The 26,983-nt window shown below is 35.5% G+C and overlaps 1 protein-coding gene across 6 annotated transcripts in view; it reads left to right on the top strand.

Annotated features, from left to right (window-relative positions):
* Positions 1-26,983, top strand: part of MTDH (metadherin) — a 56,645-nt gene that overhangs the window by 6,608 nt on the left and 23,054 nt on the right. For 2 of the 6 annotated variants that reach the window (XM_077876161.1, XM_077876158.1), the window contains exons 2-6: positions 5,198-5,299; positions 19,977-20,061; positions 20,784-20,960; positions 22,366-22,431; positions 23,817-24,053. In XM_077876161.1, the coding sequence (XP_077732287.1) occupies positions 5,198-5,299; positions 19,977-20,061; positions 20,784-20,960; positions 22,366-22,431; positions 23,817-24,053 (667 nt within the window). Of the gene's footprint in view, positions 1-5,197; positions 5,300-19,976; positions 20,062-20,783; positions 20,961-22,365; positions 22,432-23,816; positions 24,054-26,532; positions 26,623-26,983 lie in introns of all 6 variants that reach the window. The other 4 variants (XM_077876162.1, XM_077876159.1, XM_077876156.1 and 1 more) reach the window with 3 other exon arrangements.

Raw genomic sequence — 26,983 nt, 5'->3', positions numbered from 1 at the left:
TAGCTCTGAACGTCAGTGATGCAGTCAACAAGTAGATAGTTTGGAATCCCTGAAGAGTTGAGTCTTTGGCTGGATGCTTAGAAGGCAAGAGGGATCTTTACCACTAAAGGAAATATCTTAGGGTATACAACCAGGATTTCGCAAATTTGAATTATAGGCCATATTTGTAAGATTGTTCTCAGTTATTCAGAGTTTAAAATTGGAGTTGAATTTAAAAATAATTTGGTAAACTACTGTCACTGAAACTGTAATTTATTGTATGTTTAGTTTACGTAATTGATATATTGACATTTGACAGAAAAAGACACAGTTTTATGCTTTCAAATAAATGACAAGGAATTGTTCTATCATGAATTTGTATCAGAACTCTTCAAACCTAAAGTAAACTGAGACAAGGTCTCAGTTCATTAGATTAAGTGTTGATCATGTAAAGCATCTGGCAAGGTGCTTGGCACTTGGCAGATACTTGGAAATTGTTATAGACTGATCTATCAGCTATCAGTGATATTCCTTGAATTTCCGTAACATCTTGCGGAAAGATGTTTTAATCTTTTGTATGAAGGGAGTAATATGTATATACGTATGCCTTCTATGTGTTCAGTATAACTTTGAGCTAGGAAGGTTGAAACTCCAGTGAAGTAGTAACTTGTCCAAGGTGGCGCACATTTGGGAATTCAGCCCTGATTTCAGCTTGCCTTCAGATCCCATACTGTTTTCCTTTAAGGGGTGAGGTTGGAGGGGTAGGGAGAAGAGGTAAGAGTATACCTTTTGTCTTGTATTTTAATGTTGCCTCCTTCTTTTGCTAGGTTCTAGGCTTTTTGAAGGCAGAGATTGTGCCTCACTTGTCTTTGTTTCAAGATTTTAAGGGTTCTACATACTACTCTATTATGTTCACTTACTGTATGTCGAGTGAATGAACATAGTGAATATAATGTAATTTTCAACTATAAGCAGGTTTTTTTTAAAAAAAAAGACATGAACATATTTCATTTATATTATAGATAATGAAATCAAAGGTTAAGTCAAGGAAAATGCTTATTATAATCACAGTATAGAAGTTTTTTTTAAGATTTTATTTATTCATGAGAGGCACACAGAGAGGCAGAAACACCGATATAGGGGGAAGCAGGCTCCATGCAGGGGAGCCTGATGTGGGACTCTATCCCAGGACCCTGGGATTATGACCTGAGCCAAAGGCAGACACTCAACCACTGAGCCACCCAGGCACCCCTAGAAGTCAAGTCTTATTTATTTATATTAGAAGTTAAGTCTTAATGCCAGCTTTGTGCAATTCCAAAGCCCGTGGTCTTTTCATACTCGTTTTTTCTTTTCTTTTCTTTTTTTTTTTTTTTTTTTGGTAGTTGGTAGACTGCCCCTCTAGTTTCTAAACTTAAGATGTTTCCAAGTAATTTGATGTTAGGGTTTTTATATATTTTATATATAGAAATAAAATTTACATAGGTAAATGAAAATAGTGTTCTAATTGGTTTCATTTTAGAAGTCAAATGTTAAACTTTATATATGCTTATCTTAGATGTAGATTTTTTTGCAGTTTATAATCAGTTTAACAAATATGTATAGGCTGTTCAAATGGAGTAGATGGTTTGTTATTAAGCACATCATCTTATTCTGAACCTCAAAACTCCTGCTGGAGGAGGGGGCATTTGGGTGGCTCACTGCCTTTGGCTGGGGTCGTGATCCTCGGGTCCTGGGATGGAGTCGCACACTGGGCTCTCCACAGGGACCCTGCTTCTCCCTCTGCCTTTGTCTCTGCCTCTCTCTGTGTCTCTTGTGAATAAATAAATAAAATCTTTAAAAAAAACTCCTGGAGGGTAAAGTCTTTTATTTATCCTTGTTACTGAGGTCCCTAGCCCAGTGCCTGGTATTGGAGTACTTAATAAATGTTTATGGAATTGTATAGAATTAATAATTTGAAGGTTGACTAACATGAAGAATTTTAATGTCTTTAAATCAAGCATTATTAAATAAGAGCTCCTACTCCACTGCTATGTGTCCCCCTCCTGCATTTTATTTTCTTGATTGTCAGCTAGGTATTTTCATTCTGATATATCACCACCCCTCCAAACACACACAGTGTTCTTTCATGAATGAGTTTTTAAAAGAACGTGGCGTAGGAGTTGGGAAATGTATAATAATAAGGCAGATAGAGCATTGCCTACAAGGAGTTTATCCATATAAGAAATGATTATATTACTTTTCTGTTACTAGTTGATTTTCATCAGAGTTGGAGGATGTTCTTGTCTAATTTAAAATACAGATTGTATGCTGTATATGAAATTAACTTTGGTTAGTCCTGGAAGGGACCCTCGGAGTTTTCTAGAAAATTTTATACTAGGGTACAATTAGAGGCCCGTGTAATGGTTAATCTGTAGAAACACACCATATATATTAAGGCTTTATGATGAGAGAAGATAATACCTTTGTGTAAAACCCAGATTGGCAGTCAGGTTGTATTTAAAGTGTTGGTTTGCAGTTAGTTTTCATGTGAGCAGATCTACGTAATATGCTTCCATTTCTGGATTTGCTGATTTAAGTAAGCATGGTTAACTATTTTCCGGGACCAGGCCTTCTTGACCAGCTAGTGGCAGAGTAAGAGGACAGATTGGTGTTGCTGGGTAGAAGAGGCACAGCCACCATAATGTGTCCTTTTCTCCTGCTGCCAAGAGCTCTGTTGACTTTATTCTTGGGATAGGATGCTTATTGTTTCATGTTATCAGGCATTTTGGGGGAGTTGTTGCTGACTTACGGACTCCCAGTAGTAGTAAGAGCTATAGAAAGCCCAAGAGTTAGCGGAACAGTGGGAAATCTGCACGGACCAAAGGAACAGCTGCAGTTACAGCAATTGCTTGTTTTTGTTGCAAAGAAGGAAGTAAAATGGTCACAGGTTGGTGTGGGACCACCTCTGGCTTGGTGGTCATTTCAGAGTCTATGAAATGGAAACGGGGTCGCTGATTAGAGGACTCCAGATTTCCTATTTGTTCAAGAGGAAAGATTATTTCATCTTTCATCTGGGAGGCTATATCACAGTGTTTGCAGTTGGTCTCAAAGGAATTGCATTGAACTTTTTATTCACTTTTAACCACTTAATTTCTCACCTTTTAGCACTTAATAAATAAATTAAAATGACTCAGTGTAGTCATTTACATGAATAGAATGGAAGTGCTGTATAAGTGACTATGATGGAAAGTTTCCTGAAGGGTTTAAGTTAAATTTTAGAAAGGTAAACCTGTGAGCTGCCAGTTCGGGATGGGAAACTGGAATTAGAGCTGCAGGATTACTCAGATGGCATAAGGCTTGTATAGAAAGGTAAAGCCAACCATAGGAAATCGGGACAAGTTTGGCTAAAGAGGACAGTATGAACTAAAACTAGCATATGAGAATTGACAGGTAAGATGGTGATGTTAGAAAGTAGAATTAAGCAGTTTTATATTCCTGCTGTGGTTATGGCTCTAAGTCCAGATTCCGCTAAGGGTTTTCTTACCTTTTTCTGTGTAGTAACCCCTGCCACACAGGCATATACCTGTACAGAAAGGTCAGCTAGAGGAAGCAGCATGAAAGTGACAGAACAACACGGGAGAGAGAAAACCAGACGAAGAGTAAGGAGACCTGCGTTTGGCATCTGACTTCCACAAGTTTGTTAAGAGCCAGCAGATTGCATTGGGATTAAGTACGCAATCCATCAGCTAGAAGACTGCTTTTGTTTTAGTTTTTCTGCCATTAATCTGAGGAAGCCTACCAATTGGGATTTAGAATATTAGTAGTCTCTCTAATTGTATATACCTGATAATTTTGAACGAACAGAAGTTACATTATAGAAACTTGAACATTCATATTGTTCTCTTGAGTATGGCTCTACTATAACGAGTAATCTGGTGGAAGTCTATCCTGCAAGAACTGGAAGATAAGGCAACTGAAACTCGTATATTGATTTACTGACTCACTGTGTTGGAATATGAGGATAGGCAAGTGAGCAGAAGTAGGATCCAGGGACGCCTGGGTGGCTCAGTCAGTTAAGTGGCTGCCTTCGGCTCTGGTCATGATCCCAGGGTCCTGGGATCCAGCCTGTGTCTGGCTCCCTGCTCAGTTGGGGGTCTGTTTTTCTCTCTCCCTCTGCCCTCCCCCATGTGTGTGTGTGTATACGCATGTGTGCACACACATGCTCTCGTTCTCTCAAATAAATAAAAATCTTAAAAAAAAAAAAAAGTAGTAGTAGTAGGATCCAGAAAGAAGAGGTGATGAGAATACAGATACCTGGACCTCATTCTTCAAACTCCTAATTCGCAATACATCTCTGGTGATAGGGCTCAGAAATGTTACTGGGGGGCGGGGGGGGGGAGGTTAACCCCCAAAACTTAGTGATTCTGATTAAAAGTCAGATTTAGAAGAATTCACAGACTTAATTTATTCATGAGCACCTCTAAGAGCTATAATTTTATTTTAGAAGTATTAAAGCTGAGGTGGACTTTTTAAGTTGTAGCAGCAGATTGGTAAATTTCTTAATCCCACAACAGTAGAGATTTAGGCAATAGAATTACAAGAGACACTAAAGATAATATAACAAACTGTGGTAAGTACATGGACCAAATCTGGCCCCCTACCACTGTTTTATAAATAAAGCTTTATTGGAACACAGCCACACTCATTAATTTAGATCTGTGGCTGCCATTGTACTACAATAGCAGAGTTTTGTAGTGCAACAGAGATGATGTGGCCTACAGAGTGTAAATATTTCCTGTCCCTTTACTGACAAAGTATGCCAACTTTTGAGTAGATCAGACCTATCATTTTATCTATATGGAAATAAGATTCAAAGATAATGAGTGAAACATTCTGAGATTATACAACTAATTGGTGGTTAGAGCGCAAATACCGTTTGGTTCCCTTTTTTCCTGCTTTTGTTCCATTATTTTTTGTTGGAGGAACTGATATATGGGTAAGATCGGAAAATATATTTGTGGTACAGTATTTTATTTATAGGTTCATTATTAATTATATTATGAAACACAGTTACCATGAACAGTAGTCCAGGTGTTAGATAACATGGCTATACAAAAACCTTTTAAATTTGGGTCGGGCGGTGGAATTTGGTTGTAGTATATTCTGTTTCCTGAGTACAAATCTTTGTTTGATCTATCAAGCAGTTTGATAACAAGATTCTTGTATATTGCTCATGCAGCCAAATGGACGGACTGTTGAAGTGGCTGATGAGGAAGTTGTCCGAACTCCTCGAAATATTACAGCAAAGCAGCCCTTAGAGACAGATAAGAAAAATGAAAAGGTAAGTTTGGGAACATATGAAATTATATGCAAGGCTCTTAATAAGAGAGTAACATATAAAAATGATGCTTTTCTGTTTCACAAAAGTGTACCTATAGAGCCCATTTAAGGATAACTGAAAATCTGGATTTTTCATAGCATATAGGTGGTGAAGGTTTAAGTAAGTTGTTTTGTCTTTTAACTTTTAAAAGGAAGGATATCACTAAGTATTTTAAATATCATGTGACATTACTATTCATTTTGCCAAAAGTTTATTCATGACTTGAACATCTTTTGTATGAGTAAGGTTCCAGGTATGTGACATGCCTCTTATTTGAAAACAGAATTGTGTTATCTTTGTTAATAGTGCACTTCTGACATAAAAAGCTTACCACAATTGTTCTGTAATATTCAGTGTTGAAACAGATTGCTGTTCTCATGGAGACATAATTGTCTATTTACTGTAGACAGTTTGACTTTGTTTGACAAAAGGGAATATTCTATACTCAGGTCATTATTAAAATGTTTGGATGTGCACTCTTAAGTTTTCAAATAAGACAATATATCATACCTCATAAATGATACATTCCTGGGATTTTATTCAGTTTTCAGTGTTAGAATTGACCCTTTTTTTTTCTTTTTTCTTTTTTACTCAATTTAGTTTGTAAGTAGGCAAAATGTAAAAAACTGTTAACAGTGGGTTGTCCTGCTATAGGAGAAAGACTTTTCATTTAAGTCTTTTGGTACATTGAATACTTGTGCCCCGCCCCCCCTCCCCTTTTTAAAACCCTACGCATGCATAACTCCTTTTCAAGAAAGACAGACAAAACAAAAGATAACCAGAGATAGGTAAGTGTTTTCCAGTAACTGGAATACAACAGTTGCAGTCCTACAGAATACTAGTAAGAAATGGTTGCTGCAGTTTCTTAATGCTTGCAATTTTATTATTTTTAAAGATTGTATTTATTTATTTATGAGAGACACAGAGAGAGAGAGAGAGAGAGGCAGAGGGAGAAGCAGGCTCCTTGTGGAGAGCCTGATATGGGACCCGATCCTGGGACTCCAGGATCATGCCCTGGGTCAAAGGCAGGCAGTAAACCGCTGAGCCACCCAGGCATCCCATGCTTACAATTTCAAAATGTCTTTGAAGAATTGGCAAGATAATTCTCCCTCTGTAGCCCAGTAAAATTGGTCTAGGGCCAAGATAGCTCCAGGTAGGATGGCTTAAAATGAAGGGTAATTATAGAAAAGAGTTAAATTTATGCCTTTATTTTGCCTTTAGCAGAAAAATAAAATAGTAAATGATTTGTATCAGCAAATAAGCATATGATTTCGGGATTGCGAATTTACAGAATGCATATCTTATATGTCTAATATGGATATATACTTCTTCCATCTAAAGTTTCCTTGTGGGATCCCTGGGTGGCACAGCGGTTTGGCGCCTGCCTTTGGCCCAGGGCGCGATCCTGGAGACCCGGGATCGAATCCCGCATCAGGGCTCCCGGTGCATGGAGCCTGCTTCTCCCTCTGCCTGTGTCTCTGCCTCTCTCTCTCTCTCTCTCTGTGTGACTATCGTAAATAAATAAATAAATAAATAAATAAATAAATAAATAAATAAATAAAAATGAAAAAAATAAAAAATATAAAGTTTCCTTGTTTCTGGGCTTTCTGTGTAGTAGTGAGCATTTTATGTTTATTCTTGCTTCCACTTGCTGAATTGTCTTGAAGAATTCATAGCTGGAATAACCGATGAACTACCATTCATCTCTGATTGATGAATCATATGTAGATTGGGTATATTACGCTATAAAACCACAGTTGAGTTTATAATCATTCTGAAATTTTTGATAGGAATTAATGATAATAATTGACATTTGTTAAATATCTGTAACATGGCAGGCACGTTGCAAGGTGAGGTATGTGTATATGTATGAATATATTTATGTATGTCTAGTAGAGACAAGTTATTGGGTACTTACTGGGTGTACTTTTAAGACTTCACAGAATATCTATACGTTACTCTATGTATGCTCTACCAGGGCACTGAGGAGGTGGTATTATACCTATCTTACAAATAAGAAATCTGGGGCAGCTGTGGTGACTCAGCAGTTTAGCGCCACCTTCAGCCCAGGGCGTGATCCTGGAGACCTGGGATGGAGTCCTACGTCGGGCTCCCTGCATGGAGCCTGCTTCTCCCTCTGCCTGTGTCTGTCTGTCTGTCTCTCTCTCTCTCTCTCTGTGTGTGTTTCTAATAAATAGAAATAAAAAGTCTTAAAAAAAAAAAATCTGAGGCAAAAGTTAATCAAACCTATTGAAAGTAGTCACTTGTAACCCAGACCCATCTGACTTCAAAGTCTGTGCTTTTTACTGCTCTGAATGATCTCTGATCCTTTTATAAACTCTACCAGACAGACAGTAAGAGCCCCATTGTACAGATAAGGGCTCTGAGACATAGAGGGATTTTGTGATTTCATTCGTTTCATAGTTTCTGAGGTAGGATTTGAATCCAGCTCATTCTGATGCCAAAGCCCATGTACTTGTTAACTTGATGGTACCTCCTCCTTTCAGTTGCTGTTGCTTTTTCAGGACGGAGCTTCTGCCTTTGGTTTGCTGCCTATTTGATTTGACTTTTGGCAAAATAGTAAATGCTGCAACTCACAGCTAGTGTTTCTTTTTGCCATCTGCATCTTGGATTTATGCTTTTTTAACTTGGTTCCATCCAAGAGACCTCATTTCAATTAATTTTTTATGCTCTTGCACTGTGTGTGTTTTTGTGTGTTTTAAATATGTGTTTTTAAAGACTTTTTAGTGCTTTTATTGTAAAGATGCTTACCATAGATCTTCTTAAGAACTTTCATATACATTATTGTACATTTGTTTTCCTCTCAGAGCTATATCTTGGGCACTTTGAGAAGTACACTTTGCCTATGGAATAATTACACTCTAAGCTGTAATGTTGAATCCTTGCTTTGTCACTTGAATAAACCTTATGAAGACAGACATTGTCTAAGAACCATATATGACAGGAATTCTAGATCTTGGGCCTGTAAAGCAAGTTAAACTTACCATAGTTTTCTAGGTCTTTATTTGGCTCTGAAGGTCAGTGCTTCATTGGTACTGGTTTCTGGTGGAGTATACATAGGACCATTAGCTAGGCTTAATGCATTGTGCTAGTAGATGCAGAGGAGAATGGAAGATGTACCTAACCCTCAGAGAGGTTGCAGTCTAGTTAAGGAAATGCAAGCACAAGAGAAGATAACTGGTAACAATTGAGTGCCAATTATTCAGAGAAGTAAGATTGTCCTGTTTGGGTGGCCAGAAAAGATTGACTTAATTGGACTTCTAAGGATGAGGATGGTATTTCAGTAACTAGAAGTGAGGAGGCCAGTTCTGGCAGGTGAAAGAAACAAATGAACACAATCAGACATTATTCAGCTAAAACAAAAGAACGTATTCAGACATACTCAATGGAAAGCCAACCCTAAATGAGTTTGACCGGTCAGGGTCAGGTGGGAGTATGATAAAAATAGATACAGCTAGCAACAACACTTATGAAAGCAAATCAGGCTTGTATCAGTGATTTATGAGAGTCTGAATTAAGATGAAGTGCAAAGGTTGTAAGAGAAACAACAGAAACAAAAATATATGAAATTTGGTCACCAGGTTTTCAGGATGCAGTGGTGTCCTGCTAAAATACTAATATCACTCATTGTAAGTATTAATACGCTCCTACTTTTTTTGATGCTATATAATACAAATATTTTCACATCTCTTAACACTGATAAATAACTCTTGGTTGGGGACGGAGGGGAATATTATCATTTTTTTAAACCAATCTCATTAAAAAGAGTTTAATGGATTGCCCAAGATCACATAGCTAGTAAATAATGATCCCTTAATTTTGCTGCGGCAGCATTTCTCTTAAAGTGTAGTTTGTGGACCCCTGAGAAGGAGTCCAGGGGACCTTTTGCTGAGTCCTGGAAGACAAAACTGTTTTCATAATAATTGAGACATTATTTGCCTTTTTCACTGTGTTGATATATGCGTGAATGGTACAAGAGCAATAGCAGGTAAAACTGCTGGCTTGTAGCACAAATCATGACAGTTTACTATAGTAACTACTACAAATTACTAGTAGCTGTAATCTTTATTGCAATCCACTCGCAGTTAAAAAAGAAGAAAAAAGCCAATTTCACTTAAGAGTGTCCTTAATAAGGTTGCAAAAATGATCATTATTGGTTTAATTAAATCTTGACCTTTAAACACATGCTTTTTAATTATTTTGTATGATGAAATGGGAAGTATACATACAGCATGCTGTATACTGAAGAAGAGTGGTTGTCTTGAGGAAAAACACCTGTACAATTGAGTTACAGTCTGGACTAGCCATTTATTTCATGTTGCTCCATCTTAACTTGAAAGAAGAGCTGATAGGCTGTGGTTATTTAGACTTAGGGTATTTGTTTTCTTAAAAACAAGGTGATCCTGTCACTTCAAGGAGAATAACAGTATTTGTTGCAAATGATACAATGATATATTTCCAAGTGAACATTAGAAATTTGGAAAATTTGTATCTGTCACCATGAGTTTGACAGCATCCCAGTGCTTAAAGAATTTCTGATGAGATCAGTTAGGATATTAAAAACATGATTTTTATTTTTTAAAGATTTTTATTTATTTATTCATGAGAGACAGAGAGAGAGAGAGAGAGGCAGAGACACAGGCAGAGGGAGAAGCAGGCTCCATGCAGGGAGCCCGACCTGGGACTCGATCCCGGGTCTCCAGGGTCACGCCCTGGGCCGAAGGGAGCGCCAACCAAACATGATTTTTAAAAATACTTTATACAGTGGAATATTTTAACATTGTAGAAGATGTGTGTAACTCACTGAACCAGTATTTTCCAAATGAGCAATGCTTGCATGTTACAAAATCAGGCAAGTGTAAAAGATTCATTCAAGGTGCAAGATAGACCAATAGAGTATGGGAAACTTCACCAATACAGATTCCACATTGCAACAGTTTTTAAGAAACTCCCACTTGACAAATTTTGGCGTAATATTTTTTTCCTTCTTCTCTTAAAACCCTTCAAGACTTCCCATTGCTCTTGCTCCACAATCTGTGTGTGTGTGTGTGTTTTAAGATTTTATTTATTTATTTGAGAAAGAGAGCACAAGTAGGAGGGAGGAGCAGAGAGAAGCATATTCGCTGCTGAGCAGGGAACCTAACACGAGCCTGGATCCCAAGACCCTTGATCCCAGACTCTGGGATAATGACCTGAGCTGAAGGCAGACACTTAACTACCAGAGCCACTCGGGTGCCCCTCTTCTTCCACAATCTTAATCATAACCTAAAGGCCCTGCCTGTGATTCAGGTCTCTTTTCCTACCCCTACCCTCCCTAAGGACACACACATTGGTTTTCTGTCTTTTGTTTTGTTAAACAGCTTTAAGATATACTATAAAATTTTACTTTGTTGAAGTGTATGATTTTAGTGTACCTGCAGAGTTGTACGGCTCTTACCACAGTGTGTTTGAACGTTTCCTCTTTCCAAAAAGAATTCTTGTGCCCATTACCAGTCATGCCCCATATTCCCCTTTTCCCCTAGCCCCAGTCCCTGTTAATCACTAATCTTTGGTGTAATATTAAAGAATGATGCAGTTATTTGGAAAATTATTAAGACAGTCCTCCTTTTTCCTGTTACATATGTATGTGTATGTAGCCAGATTTCCTTCATATGCTTCAAATAATGTATCACGCAATAAAATTAAATGCAAAAGCAGGTACGCGAACTCAGCTGTCTTTTATGAAGCCAGACAATAAAGATATTTGCAAAACGTAAAGCATAGCACTGTTCTCACCAAAGTGTTTTTTTTGTTGTTGTTGTGGAAAATATTTATATAGGTGTAATTTTTTTAATGTAGGTGCAATTATACAATATGTAATTAGTCTTATTATTTTGAAAGAAGTTAATATATATCTAAATAATATCTTTGTTTAAATTTATAATATGGTAGATATCAGTAGGTATAACCCATGTAAACAAAGGCTCTTTGACATCCTCAGTCAGTTTTAAGAGTATCCTATGAATCAAGCAGTTTTAGAACCACTACTCTAGGAGGAATCAGTGTTTAGAAGACCAAACACAAACTTATTAAACTTATAGGTTTTAAGCAAGTGTAAGGTATAGCAGCTCTTAGGAAAACAGAGAACACCTGCACGCCAGTGAGCTTACATACATTTATGGTTTACCTTCTAAAATACATCTTAGAAACTAATTTAAAACCAGGGATTGGCAAACCATGACCCTTTTAACATGTCTAGTTCTCTGCCTATTTTTAAAAATGTATTGTAAGGCAGCCACACTTATTTACTTACTTACTGTCTTTGGCTGCTTTTGTAACAAAACAGCAAAGTTGAATGGTTGCAACAGAGGCTTAAAATATTTACTGCCTGACTTATTTTTTTGCTGAAACCCTGTTTTAAACTCCTAAAGTAGTGTTTTTGGATTCCTTCAAGTGTTTCATTATCTGGAATGCTTTCAGTCTAATTGTGTAGGTCTTGGACTCTTGACCTTTTGGGCTCCTTACGCCCAAAATCTGTAGCTTCATGATTCTTGGGTTCCTATCTAAGGAATTACTTTTCAATTTCTTTAAGGTAAATACAGTATTTTCTATAAAGGAGGGAGTATCTTACCAGAGAAACCTCATTTCTGCGCCTAGAATTTTCTGTCTAAACTCCTGACAACCAACAGGAGTGAGACCAGAACCAAGACTTCTACACTAGCCCATCATTTTTCCATGATGCTGTAGTTCTATGAGGCAAGAGGGGATGGAAATTCAGTGAAATAATGAATTTGGTTTTAAAACACTAAGATTGAGGTAAAAATGGGGTCTCCAAGTGGAATTAATTTATTAGGCTGTTGGAAATACAAGAACCATATCTGGGAAAAGAGTTCAGGACTAGATTTAAGAAGTTCTTAAGAAAGGTTTCTTGTAAATTTTTAAGATTCTGGGTTGATAGCCATGCTACTTACATGGTGTACCATAATTCATGTGCTCACACTAAACATATTTAAATACTTTAAATATGGATGGTTTGGATGATGGATCGAGTACACAAATATAATAGCCCAGGGGTTTTATTTTGGGGACAGTGAGAGTTGGACAGACAAGGCCATATGTAATGTAGTCTACTTTTAGGCTCTTTGATTGATTAACCAACTATTAATTGAATATCTTCTGTCTGCAGGGTGCACTATTCTAGGCACTAGGAATATAGTAGATAAAACGGGGGCGGGTGGAGAACTAAAAACAAGCAAATATATTCTCTCATGTCAGGTTGTGCTAAGAGCTGTGAACAAAAATATACCTCAACAGGGTAAGGAGAAAGAGGTCAAGTGCAAGTCGTGGGCACTTTCCTGCACCTGCAATCCTGCTGCTTCCTTGCATTCAGGAAAATGCATCAGAATGGTAGTGAGTTGACTAGTCTTGGCTCTAGTTTAAATTACATGAACACTAGCCATCACCACCACCACCACCTGCCCCAGAAAAGGGGGAACATCAATTGCAACTTTCCTTTTAAACAGATTTGTGACACTTTTTATAATTAAATCTCATCCTTACATTGTGTCACCAAGTTACTAAGATTAGGAACTGCTGGTATAGATAAATGTAAGTAATATGCTCTTTGGACCATCTATCCTTTGCCATTTAACCACGCTGAGCTTGTTTACATGTTTGAGACAAGTGAGAAAAATAAATAGTACTAAATGTGCAGCAGTATAGGGATTTGCCGTATTTGTTTAGGCACAAAGTGGATGAAATTGATCCTAATGCAGTAGTTTTAGATTTTTCAAGTCACGGTTGTTTCAAGTTTTCAAAACAAATTTGACTAACAGCTTTTAATTTTGTTAGGTACATACATTTTTAAAACCACCACTGTCATCATTACCAGAAAAAAAGGAATTTTGACACAATGGAAAGAGAAAGAACAAAAATCTCAGAAAACAAGAGTTTTTGCCATGAGTTAGTGGAAAATCTTACATACTAGCCACTTGTCTGCACACAAAAGCATCACAGTATCTGCATCTAACCTTTAGGAAATACTCAGCATTCCTCTTTTCCAGGCTTTATTTCCTTTACCAATCCTGACATTACCCACAGTGGCTTTAGATAATTATAGGGCTTTAAATATTAGATATGTCAGTTTGCCAAAATTTTAAGGACCAGTATTTCCCAGAATAGAGAATTAAGAAATTGAGTAAGGATTACACTTAGAATCTGACTGCTTACCTTGGTATAAATAACTAATTGCAAAATAAAGTATTCTTTCCCTTAAAATTTGTAGTGTCTCTCTTAATGTTAGTTTATGACTGTATACAAATATTAAGTTATACTCCCTAAGTTGATCTTTTCAGCATGAATTTAGCTATGCTCTGCTATATATATATATATATATATATATATATATATATATATATATATACTTTGCAATTTCTTAAAATAGCAAGATCTGCCAAAAAAGCAGTTAGCCATTTCAGTAGATTTACTTTTGCTGCTACTATATACCTTTGTTGCTCTAATAAGTGATATCACTTATTTCTGGGTATTGTGTAATATTAGAAATATTCATTCATGTTAAGAAGTCAAAGGTAGGGCAGCCTGGGTGGCTCGGCGATTTAGCACTGCCTTCAGCCCAGGGTGTGATCCTGGAGACCCGCAATTGAATCCCACGTTGGGCTCCCTGCATGGAGCCTGCTTCTGCCTCTGCCTGTGTCTCTGCCTCTCTCTCTGTGTGTCTCTCATGAATAAATAAAATCTTAAAAAGTCAAAGGTAAAAGATGAGCTAATCTGTGGAAGTCATTTTTGTGTCTTTTTTTAATAGCCAGTTTATAAGGTTTTGATATTTTAAGTTCTGTGAATTTGAATGCATATTACTTGTAGTCCTAGAACTAGAAGCATGTGCTTTTTTAAGACTGTTGTCTCCACACTGGAGTACACAAGAAGATACCCATTGGGATGTGAAGGAGGAAAATATTGGCTTTGTATTTATACTTCATTTTTTATTAAAAGAAATTAAGCTTTATCCATATTAGTGTATGGCTAGTCATTGGCATCCTCATTTGGAATATTAGAGGGTAGTAAGACACTACATGGGCCAGATCCTGAGAAGAATGGGAAGTGGTAATGAAAAGACTACTCTCATTTGTTCTTTTCTCTTAACATATTTTGACAGATTGCATTTGATGTGTGCTCAACTCCATGAGTTACTTGATTGTGTTACCCAGTTTAAACTAGACTAACCTTTAGTGAACAGGCTGCTAAGAAGCTGCAAATTGTGGATGATAAGAATGCAAATAAACAGTTAGAAAAATTGAATGGGCATTGCTATGCCTACCAAGACCTTTGTCAACCATATCATAAGGTTAAGATCATTTAATCATACCTGGTGAGAAATTGGTCACAAAAAATTCCAATCATCAAGGAAGAGTTTTGAAATAGAAATATATTTCTACTTCTGGTAGAAAACCTTGCCCATTTATACTGTGCCTTGAGATTTTAGCTAATAATATTCTGAAACTGTCTAAATCAGCAGGATATCTAAGCATTCAGAATGTGAAGATGATTATTTATGCAGTACCCAATAAGACAGAATTTAACTAAATATAATTATGAATGCTTAGAAGGCATTCTCTAGGTTTGTTACTTACAGGAGGAAAAACATACGTGGGGGAAAAACACTTTTTCTTTTCTGCCATGAATAGAATTCGCAAAAAAACAATATGACAATCAACCAGAACACATTCTTTATCAGTATTTACTGTTGGGTACAGCATAAAAACATTGCTGATGAATTGAGTAAATCAGTAGCAGAGCAAAATTCAAATTGGAAAAATGTACAGATTATTCTGACATTGGAGAACTTGGTATATTCTATTTCAGTAATGAAACGCATAAGAACTATTTTTGTGAACTACTAAAGATTAAAAAAATACCTACAAAGGTAGATTCTCAAGAATAGATCACTTAATTTAAATTTTTTAGTGTGGAAAAAGTAAATAAAAACCACTGATGAAGGGCCTGTGTGAACTGGAATGAAATTTAAAAAAAAATAAAATTTGGGGAGTAGGGAAATAGAATTATAGAGATAGTACCATGCATGAAATTCATTTACTACATTATTTCTATAAATCAATGATGGCAAAAAAGGTATAAAGCCAGACTACAAATTGGAAAACAAGGCCTTTAAGTTATAGTAAGGGCAAAGTGGAAGTCATCATCTTTTATTGTACAAAGAAGAGATTCATTGACTATATTTCTCAAAATACTTTTATAAAGTTGACCAACTTAAAAAATGAACCACACATTTTTCTTTTACTAAAATTCAAGCATTTTAAATGTGTTGATCTTTTTTACAATAACAAGTGATTGTCTACTTAGCAGATCTTTTTGGGAAAAATTTGTGCTTACTAATCTGTCCCTTCGGTGTTAAGGAAACTTTAACAGATGTGTCACAAGGTAGCTGATTTTTTTTTTTTTAAGAAACTCATACAATCAAGAGTATATTCTGAGAAAAAAAATATATTCTGAGAAGTTTACATCATTGTGTGTTTTGTTATTAAAAATTATTTGTTGTGAAAATTCTCATATCTGCATAATTTAATAGCTTTGGAGTAGTTTTCTAACAGAAAGGTTCTGGAGCATGCTTATCAAATCCCAGCTCTGGCATGTAATAATTATGTGATCTTGGGGTTGGTTAGTTGATCACTCAGTGCCTCCCCTTTCTCATCTGTAAGGTGGAAATAATAACATCTGCCTCATAGAGTTATTTTGAGACTTGACTGGGTTAATTAGAAAGATCCATATAAACGATAGCAATACAGGGATCCCTGGGTGGCGCAGCAGTTTAGCGCCTGTCTTTGGCCCAGGGCGCGATCCTGGAGACCCGGGATCGAGTCCCATGTCGGGCTCCCGGTGCATGGAGCCTGCTTCTCCCTCTGCCTGTGTCTCTGCCTCTCCCTCTCTCTCTCTCTCTCTCTCGTGTGTGGCTATCATAAATTAAAAAATAAATAAAAAATTTTTAAAAAGTGATAGCAATACAACCAGTTTTTTATTTTTTTTAATGGAGGAGATTTTTAAGATTTTATTTATTTGAGAGAGCGAGAGAGAGAGAGCGCGCACAAGCAGGGTGAGTGGCAGAGGGAGAAGGAGACTCCTCACTGAGCAGGAAGCCAGTCTCAATCCCAGGACTCTAGGATCATGACCTGAGCCAATGGCACTTGCTTAACCAGACTGAGCCACTCAGGCGCCCCAATACAACCAGTTTAAAAAAAAAAATTTTTTTAAGTCTTTTTAGTGAATCCATGTGTTAAAAATGCCAAAATAAAGTAAAACCATCAGATTCAATTGCAGGAAATATTGGTGTTGAGTACATATCCACTGATGTATGTACTCCATACACAACAACTGTATGTTGACTGCATATCCACAAAAACCTTTGCATACTTAGACTTAGAAGATAAGGTGGAAAAATTACTGTCATGTTTTATAGTAAACATGGCCTTAATTTAAATGGATCTCAGTACCTTTGTCAGGTATGATAGTTTTTAATATTAAAAATATTAAAGTATTAAAATGCATGAATTTAGAAGATTATTAAAAAGTAATGAAGCATATTCAGTTATACTGCTTCCACTAAAAATAGTTAGGTTTTGGGCACTTGGGTAGCTAAGTGGTTGTGCATCTGCCTTCAGCTCAGGGCATGATCCTGGAGTCGGAGATCAAGTCCTGCATCAGGCCCTTTGTGTGAAGCCTGCTTCTCCCTCTGCCTTTGTCTCTCATGAGTAAATAAATAAAATCTTAAAATACATTATTGTAGTAGGATATGTGTAATAGCCTTCCAGAATATACAAATAAACATTTTGGAGTGTATGTCTTGCATATTGTAGATATTTAATAAATTTTTCTTGCATGCTGCCCAATCAAGAAAGGCTAAGGCCAGCTCCATGGTAGTCTGACAAAAAATGGGGGGAAAGAACTGTGTTTAACAAGGGAGCCAGGACTTTGTATTTGCAGTTTTCTTCAAAAGTGTTAACTGTAGTAAGGTGTTTTATCTCAGTAGGATGGCTTGGGCAAATAGTAGCATGTATGCATATTTATTTTAACGCTTTTTATAATACGTTCTTAAGTCTCATCTGAGTAAGCGTGATTTTTTTGATTAGTGACTTTTAAAGGTAACTAAAAATCAAACAATACCTAGCCTAAAACCAAGATAGTTGTCTTTATTTTTCTGCAGATTTCACTTTAGAGACAAATGGCAGTATTTCAGTGTGAATATAATTTCTATCCTTTTATCATAGTTGCTCTCTCCTTGAAAAAGTCTTATTTATGTATACTGCTTCATAGTTAGCAGTCTGCTTTCATATCTTATTTAATCCTTAAAAGAACCTTATGTGAGGTTAGGAATTTTTGTCGCATAAGGCAGTTGGGAAAGAGGGTTTAGAACTACTTGGCCTAAAATCTCACATAGCTAATACATGATTAAGTTTGTATTTAGAGTTCAATATAGAGAGACAGCATAGCAGAGTATTTGTGAAGGCAGGATCTAGGGTCAGAACTGAATTTTAGTTCCAGTTTTACCACTTAATAACCCTGTGATCTCAGGCAATTTATATAATCTTTTTATGGTCTCAATTCTCTTATCTGTAAAAAGGGGGTACTTTAGTTAGTTTCTATAGGTCTGTACTATTCAATGTAGCAGCTACTTGCATGGCTACTTAGCACTCTTTCTCATACTATCTTCTTAATAGTTTTTTATATTAATTACATTTTGGAATAGTATTTTGGACTTGTTGGTTTTACATATATTATTAAAATTAATGTTACTTATTTCTTTTAACTTTCTAACCTGTGTGCTAGGAAGTTTTAAGTTACAAACATGGCTTGTATTATATTTCTGTTTTGGACAGTGCTGTTCTAGACCAGGGGTTGGCAAACTCTGGCTCCCGAAATCCAGCCAGGTGCCTGTTTTTGTAAATAAAATGTTGTGGGTACACAAGTCATACCCATTCAATTATATATTGCACATAGCTACTTCTATGCTATAGCAGCAGAGTTGTACAATTAATTGCTACGTGTAGAACTATATATGCTTTGCATAGCCTAAAATATTTACTATTTAGTCCTTTATTGAAAAAGTTTGCTGACCCCTACGCTAGGCTGTAATTGAAAAGTGCTCAGTGTATTATCTTTACTTGAGAGTGGTTATGAGAGACAGACATACAGAAAGTAGATTGGTGGTGGACGCCACTGGGAGAAAGGTGGTGAGGAATGACTGATAATAGGAACCACGTTTCTCTTTGGTGATGATGAAAGCATTCTGGAATTAGATAATGGTGATAGTTGTACAACTATTGAATAACCTTGAATACAAAAACTACTGAATTTAAAGAGGGTAAATACTATGGTATGTAGATGATATCTCAATTTTTGTAAAGTGAATGTGAGCCTGGCGTGGTAGATGTAATAAAGCAGTACATGAAACATGATATGTGTTGATGAGAACATGCAAAGAAACAAGTACAAGTCAACTGTGGGGAATATAAAAAAAAAATTGTTTTTGAATTGTTTCTTACATACTCCTGTTGTCAAAGAATTTTTTAATCACTCTTCAGAGCTGTCGTTTATTGCTTATTCAAACTAGCATTTACTGCTTTACTCATAAAAAAAGACTTAATTATCAAGATATAATTTTTTTGGTGGTAAACTTAGAGATAGTGTAGAAGAATACATATGTAGCCAATCTCAATAAATAGTTGAATGAATGAATGAATGAATGAATGAATAAATAAATAAATAATAAAATCACTATTTTATGAATGTTAATACTCTTCAGGAAGCACTAATCTAAGTATAGAAATCATGGCTTTATAAAGTTTTAATGAACTTTTGAAAGGAGAAAATATTAGCAGAAGGGAATTGGTAGGCTATTTCAGAATATCCATATCTTGCATGCGTGTAGGTATTTTTTTTCTTTAATGAATTATTAAATATCTACCATATGCAAATCCTAGGTATTTTCACATTGCTCTGAAACTGACAAAATATTGCCTGCTTTGTATAGTTGACTCGCTAATTTGTTATACCATAGGGATTCCAACAAGTGTTTTATAAAATCCGAACACCAATAATCAGTGCATCATTTTATTTTTGAACATTAGCAGTAGATTTTTATTTTATTGTTCTGAACCCATTATATTATAGTACCTTGTTTTATGATATGTTAGGGTAGCATGTTTCTAAGGGCACAGACTTTGGAGCCAGATAGACCTATTTCCTAATTTGACTCTACCATTTACTAACTCTTAATGTGACCCCAGACAGCCTGTTTAATATTTTTTAACAGCTCTAAGTCTCTGTTTCCTCATCTCTAAAATGGGAATAATACCTTCTCTAGTGGGTTTTTTGTTTTTTTTTTTTTTTTTAGGGAATAAAGAAGAAAATGAGTGTAAAGTACTTAGCACAGAGTAACCCACTCAATACATGGTGACCTCATATTATTATTGCCATTTAATGTTAAGGTTTTTAATCAAACATTAAATTTTTTGGTTGTCAGCATCATACATTTCATTATGTATTTTACTGACTCCTACCTTTTCAAAAACATAATGAAATATTAAGTAACATTCTATTTTACTTTCAGTCAAAGAAAAATAAGAAGAAATCAAAATCAGATGCTAAAGCAGTGCAAAACAGTTCACGCCATGATGGAAAGGAAGTTGATGAAGGTACTTGAGCAAGTGAAAGGACTATAGTGAAATTTTAAATCCTTTTTTACCATGGTGCATTATATAAAAGCTGCATTTGTGTCGCTTGATCTTGTATCTAGCTTTTCTTTTAATAATTACAGATTTTACTGTGTAGATCTGTGACCTTGTTAGAAAACACTTTTTTAAAAAATCTAAATTATTTAAGGATCTAATAGTGTTTTTCCTGAAGGGAACCACCTTGAAATTTAAGGTCTAGCTCAATATTTTGAGCAATTGTTTTGTCTTTGTTTCTTAGAAATATGGTTTGGACTTTTTCCTTCTTGTTTATTATAAATATACTATCCCTAGAAGGCTGTGTACAAAATTCTTGAGGAAGCCCTTTATTGTCATCGCCAAGTAAACCCATTTATTAGTAACTATTTATAACACTTTCAGTTCTCTCCAGCAGGATAAAAGATATACAAGATGACCTACCTATTATTTTTCCTAATTCATAGATGACAGAGTTGATAAAAATGACCAGAATAAATAATAATGGCAGTTAGCTGCCTAAAACAACATACTGGAATTAGAATAAATTCTTAGGATAAATTAATATAATCAATACTCTTGGCTTTTAGTTTACTCTCTAAATTTATCATGATATTTTATGTGCCCCGCCCCATTTCCCTCCTCAAAACTACAGCTTTTTTTGTCTTCCCCTTTACTGAATAACACTTTTTTTTCTGGGGCTATGTCAGGAGCCTGGGAAACTAAAATTAGTCACAGAGAGAAACGACAGCAGCGTAAACGTGATAAGGTGCAGACTGATTCTGGTTCATTGGATTCAACTATCCCTGGGATAGAAAATACCATCACAGTTACCACCGAGCAACTTACAACTGCATCATTTCCTGTTGGTTCCAAGAAGAATAAAGGTATATTAGTGGAACATAAGAGTCATACATCAAATCCAGCTCCTTTTAATCAGATGTACAAAATATGATTACGTCAAAATTTGGCTATTTTGAACTGCTTACATGATTGTGCTGATATACCCTTCTTCGTGAGAGCACTGTGGACCACGTATTGGTTTACCTGAAAACCAGCAGTGTTACTTGTTACTTACTACTGCCTAATGAATGGCCTGCTAAATTAAAATTGCCTTTCTGCCTTGAGTCACATGAGAAAATGATGTTGCCTTTTTTTCTTGTGTGCATTGCTTTGCCCCAACTCTCTTACATCTCCATTTCTTATAGTGGATGAGACATTTACTAAATAAAATTATTTGTCACCGTTCTGCATGTTGAGTGCTTTCATTCCAATATGAAACAAGCATGTTCTGGATAGTGCAGGCTCTATCTGGACTTCTTATCACCCTGACTTTTTGAGAATGCCATAGGTGTTTGATAAACTAGACTGGAACTTCAGAGGTTGTTGAGCTAATGTTCTTCCCATGTATTTAAAGTGCTCACACTATCCAATACTGATGGCTTCTTAGTAGCTCTTTACATTGCCATCACTTTTACCCTGGAGACATCAGTCAGGGTACTGTTCAACTTGCACATGGACTTTTCTTCCTCCTTTTTATTAATTGCCTACCCTGCATTTGTCTCCAGACCACTTTCTTAGCCTTGTTATCTTTTACTTTTTTTGCTTGATGACTTGCCAGAATTTATTGCTTTGGTATAGCAGTGGCTTCTATTTATGCATTTTCATCGTTACATATTAGCCATGCTTTAGTGCTTCTTTCTGTTGGTGGCCCTCTTTCACTGTCTTGGTGCATGCCTTCCTTGCTAGCACAATCCTTTGTCATGCTGGTTTTTTGATACATTGTAATCATTATGCTTTTTAGTGTCAGAGAAATGGTATCTTTGTTTGTAACGTCGTACCTCTTGCTGTATTTCCTAAGTCCTGGTCCCAAATACTGGCAGTGTTCTTAAGTTGGATGTGTTTGCTTCCAGGATTATTGAAAAGGCAGCTGGTATTGTTGAGAGGTGGCAAAGTTGAATCCAATTACAGAGCCCCAGTTCTCCAGTTCCTACTTAAAAGAATCTTGATAAGCCTTACAGAACAGCAGACTCTATGTATACTTGAACAGTTTTCCAGGTCCTATGTTGCCATTTTAGTTGACTAAGAATAGGGTAACTATAGAACTCAATTCCTTAAGGACATGTTAGATATGTTGTAAAACTGACTCTTTTCCAGTGTAAGAATTTAGTACTTGAAGAAGCAAGTTATTAAAATTAACAAGTAAAAATTAATGTGTTTGTTAACTCCTAATTTAATGTGCATAGTGTGGCCTATTTAGTATTAAATAAATTTTATTTCTATTTCAACCAGGTGATTCTCATCTAAATGTTCAAGTTAGCAACTTTAAGTCTGGAAAAGGAGATTCTACACTTCAGGGTGAGAGAAATTACATGTAACTTAAATTGAAGGCCCATCAAAATAGAAACTTACATACATGTCTCTTTCCTCACATGAATGATACAGAAGGAAAAAAAAAGACTTAGAAATGATTTTTAATTACTAAAGTAACATAATCACAATCCAGAGATTTTGGAAAATGGATAAAAAGAAAAATCATTCCCACTTCTAACAGTCTTTGGTATGTTCTAGTTGTTTCTCCCTCTCCCCATATGTAAAAACATTTTTTTAGTAATAGTTTATACGCAATTTTTATTCTAGCTTGCATTGTGTAAGCCAATACAGAAAAAAAAAATTTGGGGTTGGGGAGGACTTGGTTTTAATATAGGCATATATGGGATAAAAGACTTTACCCCTGTTTATTAGGGAAAAATCCTTAATACCTATAATCATTTAAATTGATTCCTTAGCAAAATCAAATATTTTACAATAAATGGACTGCAATCTAAAGTTGTACTGTGCTTCACAATTAGAAAATACTTTATTTACTCGTTTATGGTAAAGATTGAATTAAGTAGAGTGGTATACCTTACCTAGAAACTAAAAGTGTTGTTGTAAAATATAAATTGAGAAATGAAAAAGCACTTTCTTGTTTCAGGTTTGTTTTCACCTTGTCAGCTTCCTTCATTCCCATGGTTCTTAATCCTGGCTACACTTTACAGTTGTCTAGGAAGCTTAGAAAAACAGCATACACACATATGTACATATACCTGCATACAAATATTCTGATTTGATTTGATTTTTATTTTCTTAAGTAATCGCTATGCCCAATGTGGGTCTTGAACTCACAACCCCAAGATTTAAGAGTCACATGATCTACTGACAAGCCAGTGAGGCATTCCTAGAGATTCTGATTCTAATTAGTCTGGGCTGAGGCTCTAGTGTCTATTTTCAAGAAATTTTTCAGTTGATTTTAATGTGCAGCCAGGTTTTAGAATCACTGCCTTATTATACATTATGTGTGTGTGCGTGTGTGTGTGTGTGTGTAAAAAAGAACATATAACTAAAGAGAAGTGTTCATATTTTTAGTGGGTGAGTATTCTGAATATAGCAGAATATGTGTTGTTTTCCTGTTTGCTCTGTTGTACTTTCTTTGAGCAAGTCATTCTGCTGTTGAAAACATCATTAACATATAAAGTTCAAGCCTACCCTTAGTTTTTAAATTAAAAGTCATCCATGATGGTCATGTCACTTTGAAGAGTTTTCATTTTTATCTTTAAAGCTCAGGCTGTTTAGAGGACAGGACAGTAGGGGGGAAAATGAGTGATAAGTATAAGCCAAGCAGTCATAGAAATTTGAAAATATCCCAGTTTTAGAATAAGGAGTCATGTATCGGTTTTTAATCTTCTTTTCTTTTCTTTAAGTTTCTTCAGGATTGAACGAAAACCTCACTGTAAACGGAGGAGGCTGGAATGAAAAGTCTGTCAAACTCTCCTCACAGATCAGTGCAGGTGAGGAGAAGTGGAACTCCGTGTCCCCTGCTTCCGCAGGCAAGAGGAAAAGTGAGCCATCTGCCTGGGGTCAAGACACTGGAGATGCTAATGCAAATGGAAAAGACTGGGGAAGGAGTTGGAGTGACCGTTCGATATTTTCTGGCATTGGTAAGAAGTGTTAGAAAATTTTAAGTTCACTTACAGTTGTTTATTTCTGGTACATTTTGAATTTTCAAGGAATGCAAAAAGAAAAAGTAGAAAAATGAGTGAAGCTATACAGAAATAATAGTAATAATTAATTCATCTTAACCTTCACGGAGAGCAAAGGGGAAACTAAAAAAGTCAATAATAGCATGTAATACTTCCTCTTAGTGCTCTCACACTTATCACATCTGATTATCAGTGTAGCTAAGGGGTATAATTGTGTATTTTTAGTGATGTTATAAATGTAACATGTGAGTAGGTTTTTTGATTAATTTCAACAGTTCTACTGAGTTTAATTAAAAATAATGAAAGCGGTTTACAGCATCTACTTTGATGCTGTTTTGCAGTCCGCAAAATGACTATTTATAATTAATTTCCCCCCTCAATTTTAAAAATACAGACCAGTAGTTGAGAAAGCTTATTCTTGTTGAAAGCAATCAAATTAAAAGCAACTTAATTCCGGGGTGTGTGTGTGTGTGTGTGTGTGTGATGGAAAAGAAATCCATGTTTAATATGGAAAACTACAAAAAGAGAAGGAAAAAGCCACTGTTACCACATCACCCAATGACAACCACTGTTTTTTTTTCACTGTTTTTTATAAATCTTTAATGACCTTTTATTTTTTTTCTGTGTACAGTTGTTTTTTGTTTTTGTTTTTGGTTTTTTTTTTGTTTTGTTTTTTTTACATAATACAATTTGGATATGCATTTTTATGTCCCCACTTGTAACATAAACATTTTCCTCTTTGTAAGTATTTTTATTTGAAGACCCTATGATATATTGTATAAACATAGCATATAAATTATTCAACTATTCCTATATTATAAAGATAATTTTTTAAAAAAACATTGTAAATGACATTGCATTGAATATATTTGTTTTTGGCTTATTTGGAGTGAGGTTATTGGGTTAAAGGGAGTATAAACATACGGTGCTCTGTGACACATTGTCAAGATATTTTCTAAGAGAGTAGTTCTAATTTATACAGTCAGCATCAGTATGAGGGCCAATTATCATGTGCTGACCAAGATTGGTATTTATACATCTTTTCTAACTTGATAAACAAAAAAATACATAAAGTGTTCTGGTTAACTTTTTAAATCACTAATGAGGTTGAGTATTTTTCACGACTTTCTTGATCATTGCTATGTTATGAATTGTCTATGTTCTTTGCCCATTTGTCTAATGGCCTGTTATTGTTTGTTGTTTTTTTTTTTAATCAAGTTGTAACTCCATACATTAAACATACACTTTTTTCTGTTGTGCTTGTTGCAGATACTTTTGTTTTATTTCTTTTATTTGAAAGAGCAATAGACACTACAGAGTGTTTAGTGTTTAAGTAGAAAAAAACTTTCTTCCAATGTTATTTGCTTTTCCCATCATTTTTAAGCCTAGAAACTCCTGTTGACTCTTGTCCCCGAGAATGCAGTTAGTAGCATTTACTGATAATTATTTTTAAGCTCATTCTTCCATACAATGTCAAGAAATTGTGTAGAAATATCAAAATTGGCTTGGAAGAAGAAGAAAGCCTCATTTTCAATAATGAAGAAAGCATAAATGCTGTAAAGCATCTTTTCATATTTAACAAAAGATAGTCAAATTTTATGGAGTAATGTTAAAAACTATGGCCTTTTCAGATATTTGCAATTTACTTATAAAAACTATGTAGCATTTTTATAGTTAGGACATAAATTAGATGGTACTTGCTTAATGTTTGCTGCAGATAAAATTAAGCAGCAGGTTAGAGTTCCTGTCTAGGTGGATTAGGACCTTTGTTGAAATTGAAAGAACTATATTAAACTGGATTTGTAGTAAATCACTAAGAAGAGACTGGTGTGACTGGTCTCATGGATGTATATGTTCTTTAAAATACTCATTTACAAGTAAGAAATATCTTGAAAATGTTGAGGAAATAGTAAGTATAGTAGAATGAGTGTGGACTAGTTGAAACAGACCTATTTGGCATGAGTCCCTATTTTCCCACATACTAACTTCTGTGGAAATCAGGCTAGTTCTTTAACCTGTGTGAATTTCCTAGTTTCAGTAGTTATGAGGATTGGCTATAATGAAGGTCAAGAACCAAGTTCAGTGCCTGTCCCAAAGTAGTAGCAGAATGATGGTAAATAATAAGGTAGCTTGTTAAAGTGGAGAAAGGTTTTGAAGATAAACTTAAGTTCCAGTCAAGGCCCAGCTGTTTTCTGGCTGTCAGCTAGTCACTTAAGTACTCTGAAATTGAGCCTTAGCAGGGTTACCCTACGGATTAGAGGCACTGGTATGAAAAGTTTGGCCTATATTAGACATTCAATAAATAGTAGCTATTGCTGTATTGTCCTAATCTCTAAGGTTATCTTTAAATATTATTATCATAGTTTAAGCCTGTACATATCTTTCAACTTTTCTTTTGCAAATTGAAGGTTCCAAGTGACGTTCTTTATTTTAACAGCTGCTTGGTCTAGTGTGGATAGGGGAATGAATACCTCTGAACAGAATTCTGCTTCTTTTGCATCTCTCACACTTAACTCTGCTGTTTCTGGTATGTGAAAACAGTCTTTCATTTAGTTAACAAAAGAATTTCTGTTTCAATTCTTTTTAGCTCTCGCTATTTGAAAAATAATCGAGTCAAGTACTGCTATCAACATAAATAATAGATATATAAAGTAGCAGAGGCATTAATAAAAGGGGAGAAAGGAAGACCTAAATTCTTATCTGTCAGTAGCTTGGTTCCTTTCTGTAGTGAAGATAGAAGATTCTGTGGCCTAACATAACTGAAAGTTCCTTGGCAGGCAGACAAATGCAAATAGAAGGCCTTCCCTTCAGGCTCATGATACTTTTCTGTTACTCACATATTTCTACCATACTTCTACTTGCAGTTTGCTGTTTCCTTTCTATTTGCC

The sequence above is a fragment of the Canis aureus genome, chromosome 28 (genome assembly GCF_053574225.1).
Source record: "Canis aureus isolate CA01 chromosome 28, VMU_Caureus_v.1.0, whole genome shotgun sequence".
Taxonomy (NCBI): Eukaryota; Metazoa; Chordata; class Mammalia; order Carnivora; family Canidae; genus Canis; species Canis aureus.
The sequence above is the reverse complement of the archived record's forward strand: the minus strand, read 5'-3'. Positions and strand labels throughout refer to the sequence as shown.